Source organism: Periplaneta americana, chromosome 5 (assembly GCF_040183065.1).
Source record: "Periplaneta americana isolate PAMFEO1 chromosome 5, P.americana_PAMFEO1_priV1, whole genome shotgun sequence".
Lineage (NCBI taxonomy): Eukaryota > Metazoa > Arthropoda > Insecta > Blattodea > Blattidae > Periplaneta > Periplaneta americana.
The window spans coordinates 80967552-80971490 of NC_091121.1; the positions used below are offsets into that span (position 1 = coordinate 80967552).

General features: G+C 33.3%; 1 protein-coding gene across 1 annotated transcript; it reads right to left on the bottom strand.

The window, feature by feature from the left end:
* Positions 1 to 246: 246 nt before the first annotated feature.
* On the bottom strand, positions 247 to 2761 carry LOC138700509 (galectin-3-like). The gene is made up of 2 exons (XM_069827113.1): positions 2692 to 2761; positions 247 to 719 (listed from the first exon to the last, which is right to left on the bottom strand). The coding sequence occupies exons 1-2, from the start codon at positions 2701 to 2703 to the stop codon at positions 480 to 482; spliced, it is 252 nt and encodes an 83-aa protein (XP_069683214.1). The 5' UTR covers positions 2704 to 2761; the 3' UTR covers positions 247 to 479.
* Positions 2762 to 3939: the final 1178 nt, after the last annotated feature.

Here is a 3939-nt window from a genome sequence, read left to right on the forward strand (position 1 = left end):
CACGTGTTTACCTAGATGTGCTATTTTTTGGAATAAAATACATCGAGATGATTAAGTGAATAGAATGTACATGAAGTAATGGAGGAATAAATATACGAATGATGGAAGAAGGAATAAATAAATTAATGAAAGTGGGAGAATGGATGAATGAATAGATGAATCTATGAATGAATGGATGAATGAGGGTAAATGGATAAATGAATTTATTACTTGGTAAATGAATGAGTAAATAAGTAAATACCATACTTCTTAAGCTTTTATACTAATTTATTTACGTAAGCGTACATAATTATTTAATACGAAAATAAGACGAGATAAAATCAACTCACATAATCAATTTTGATTATAAATTTAGTTTGTCATATTTTTTTCGGTTTTGTTCATTTCGTTGTGCCAGTCTTGATTGTCGTCACCAGAGGATGTTAATTGTGACGTGGAATTATCAGATAATGACGTGATAGTACGATCAGAATCTTCGATCATCGTCGGAAGTAGCCGAAAGCTCCGGGGTAGGCAGGAGCCGCAGCGGGGTAGCCGGTGTAGGGGTAGGCCCCGTAGGCGGCGGCTGCAGCGGGGGCGGCACCGTAGGCTCCGTAGGGGGCACCATAGGCTCCATATGGGGCACCGAAGTAGATGGCTTCAGAACCCTCGAGATTCTCGTTATTTGCTTCTTGGGCCGACACTGCGACCACGGCGAAGATGGCGAGGATAACAGCGATCTGAAAAAAAAAAATAAAACCTTGTTATAGGCCTATTCAATAACATATCTAAGATAATCAGGCTTCGAGACTTTGGACCCGATACAATAAGTTTACTGTGCATGTACTATAGATTGTTGACTCGCTGCAGGTAGGTAGAGATGTGTTGAAGTAACAACGTTGCTATTTAGAGTAGAGTACGGTAGTATGGGAAACACACAGATATGTACATTCTAAAAGTAAGTATACATTACACAATGACAATGTCAAAAGAATGTGAAAAGCATTTATTCTCCTGTCTTTTATAAGCATTTGTGTTTAATTATACACAGTTTTAATGGTGGAAATAAGCATGTAGCAATTGTAATTTTTTTATTTATCCTATTGGTCGTCTTTAGGAAGTGTAGTTACTGTACCGAATTGCAATGTACCTACTACAAGATACATTCTCAGTGTCTCAAACGTAAATCTTTTTCGGTTATCTGCCAAAGTTTGTACTGTAGAAATCTGCGCTCTACGTCGCATAACGTGATAGGAGCAAAACGAAAAAAAACATAACTTCATTGCAGTCTCTAAGAGACAGTCCTTTATTCTCGGGTGACTTTATGTCCACTAATTTGCTGTTTATGTTACACAATGTTCCATAACCGTTATTTTTACATAAAATTGATTTCCACTTCTATTTTACGCATTCAATAACCGGAGTACTTGATGTCTCATTAATTCTCTGCGGATTTTGCTGACAAGCGTAAGCACGAGGTTAGACACTGCCCTACATATTCACATAGAATGTTCTGATTCAGCTATTCTGTTTGTTCACATATTGTCTGCATCTGCTAACCTCTATGCGATATTTATTACATGAAATAGTTAAGTATTGTGTAAACGAGGAACTGAAATTTAAATATAAATATGACTGTGGTAAAAGGTAATTAGATGATTATAGCAGCAAGGACGATTTATATGCACTTGTTTATTATAGAAAAAAAATATGAGAATTTCTATCTCAGCATGTAAACAAGTTTTGAATGTGTAAAAAATAAATGCGATAGGGTGAAAACTTGCACTAAAACCAGAAGTAAGTGTAAGTTAAACCAACATAAGTTGAATAATTATATGATAGAAAATTTGTTATTAAATTGTGTAAATATTGTGTATTATCATTATTTGTGAATGTATCAGTTTTAAGATTAAGTTTATGTACTTTTGAACTATTAATAAATGAATAATATCAATATCAATATCAATATCATTAATTCTCTGCATCATTTTCTAAATTAATTTGAGGGCTTCCGGCATCTCTTGCTCTGACTTTTCTAACCGTGTAATAGTTTCAGACACAGTTTGTATGAAAACCAAATTATTTGTCGGAACCTTCAAATCCAGAGTGTTTTCATTTGCGTATTTGTTGGCATTCATTCTACAGTACCCCCACCCACTGTACGCTTTACCACTATACTCAGTACGCCGTTATGCGGATTTCCCCTGAACTGCTCTATTGAGTCCGAAGTCTCGAAGCCTGAAGATAATATTATCCAATAAAAATTAAAAAAATAATATAATTTTCACTTCATTCATTGTATTCCAAAGAAATTACATCAGCAGTGTAACTTTGAGATGTGGAACAAGCCAAAAGTTATACAAAAATATACAATACATAACAAACAGACTAATTCAATTTACAAGCATAAACAGTTAAAAACTATGAGTATGGAGAAATTTTGTTAATTCTAATCTGAATCTTATGTCTTCATTTTTTTAATCTTTAAGGTAAGGAGGCAGTGCATTAAAGACCGTAATAGTAATAATAATAATAATAATAATAATAATAATAATAATAATAATAATAGTAATAATACCGCTAATATTGTTTTTGTCAGAAAAACACAATACAAAGAAATTGTACATTTACAAAATTCTAAAATGACAAATACATTGGGAAATTATTCTGAACTGAACTGTAGCTACAATAAGCGACAAGTTCTTTACTTACGAAGGCCTTCATGTTGTCAGTATAGCTGCGGCTCTTGACTTAGGCTGCTGCGAAGATTCTGATACCCAACTGATATTTCGCTGCCATATTTATACCATTCCGAAAATCCGGGAGGGATTTAACCTTGTGCAGTGGTTGCTTTATGTACATATGCCATTTCGTTTATAGTTTCTTTCCTTCTTATCAGGATTGATGACCGATAGAACCTATTTGGCTTTGGAGGATAGAGACACAGGACAAGGGAGTGGCCCGGAGAACGTTAGATAAATATCAACGATTTTAAACACCAGTGTTACCAAACTTGTGTGAAATATTAGTACTTTGTATATATCGTAACCGATTTTGACTCTACTTGGTACACACACAATTTTTACTCAGGGAATTTCAATTCCATAAGACGTCTTCCTTAAACTAAAATAGCTTTTAAATGACAATTACTTCCTGATTTTAGATGTCAAGAAATAACTGAAGTAATTAATAACTTAAGTAGGGATTTGTTACGTTATCCGTGGATACCCTTTTACAGATCACTTTGTTTTTCTAAGTTTCAAATCTCTTTTACTGGAGTTCTCTGCCCCATCCATTTCGTGAAGAGATCAGAGCACACAGTGATCCTTATCCCAACATTGACACATTTTGGCGTTAACTGTCGGCAGTCGAGAGTCTGGAAAACTTCTCTCCTAACAAAAATAAATTACAATAATACGTATATAGAAAAAAAAACATTTTCATTCTGTCCTTTGCTGACAATATTTTTATTTCTATGAAACTGTATTGTTTGTAGCCTATATATAGGCCTACTATATTATACAGTTCCTTTGGTCACATTATCTAAAATAAGAAAAATTTAAGAAAAAATGTTTTAGACAATTTTGAGAAAGTCTAAATTTTTTTTTTAAATAAAGAGCCTACTAGTTTGGTACCTACAGATTCTGTACATAATATACGAGCATTAATCAGGAATAATATTTGAGTTGCGATAAACGGTATTAATTGTTATTGAACATATTGAAATAGAAACGTTTAATTTCAATCATTAGTTGATAAATCTCATGTGAATTGAATAATCTCGTTATAGGCTATACTAAATATGAACAAAATACTTACAATAGATTAGCATAAATCGCCTTACCCAAATAGACAGCGGACTAATTATATACCAAAAAGCACTTTGTGATATAAGGAATGCTCAAAAGTACATTGCCGTAAAAAATCTCGAAATTTTTATTTTTAGCGGCATCAAAAAAG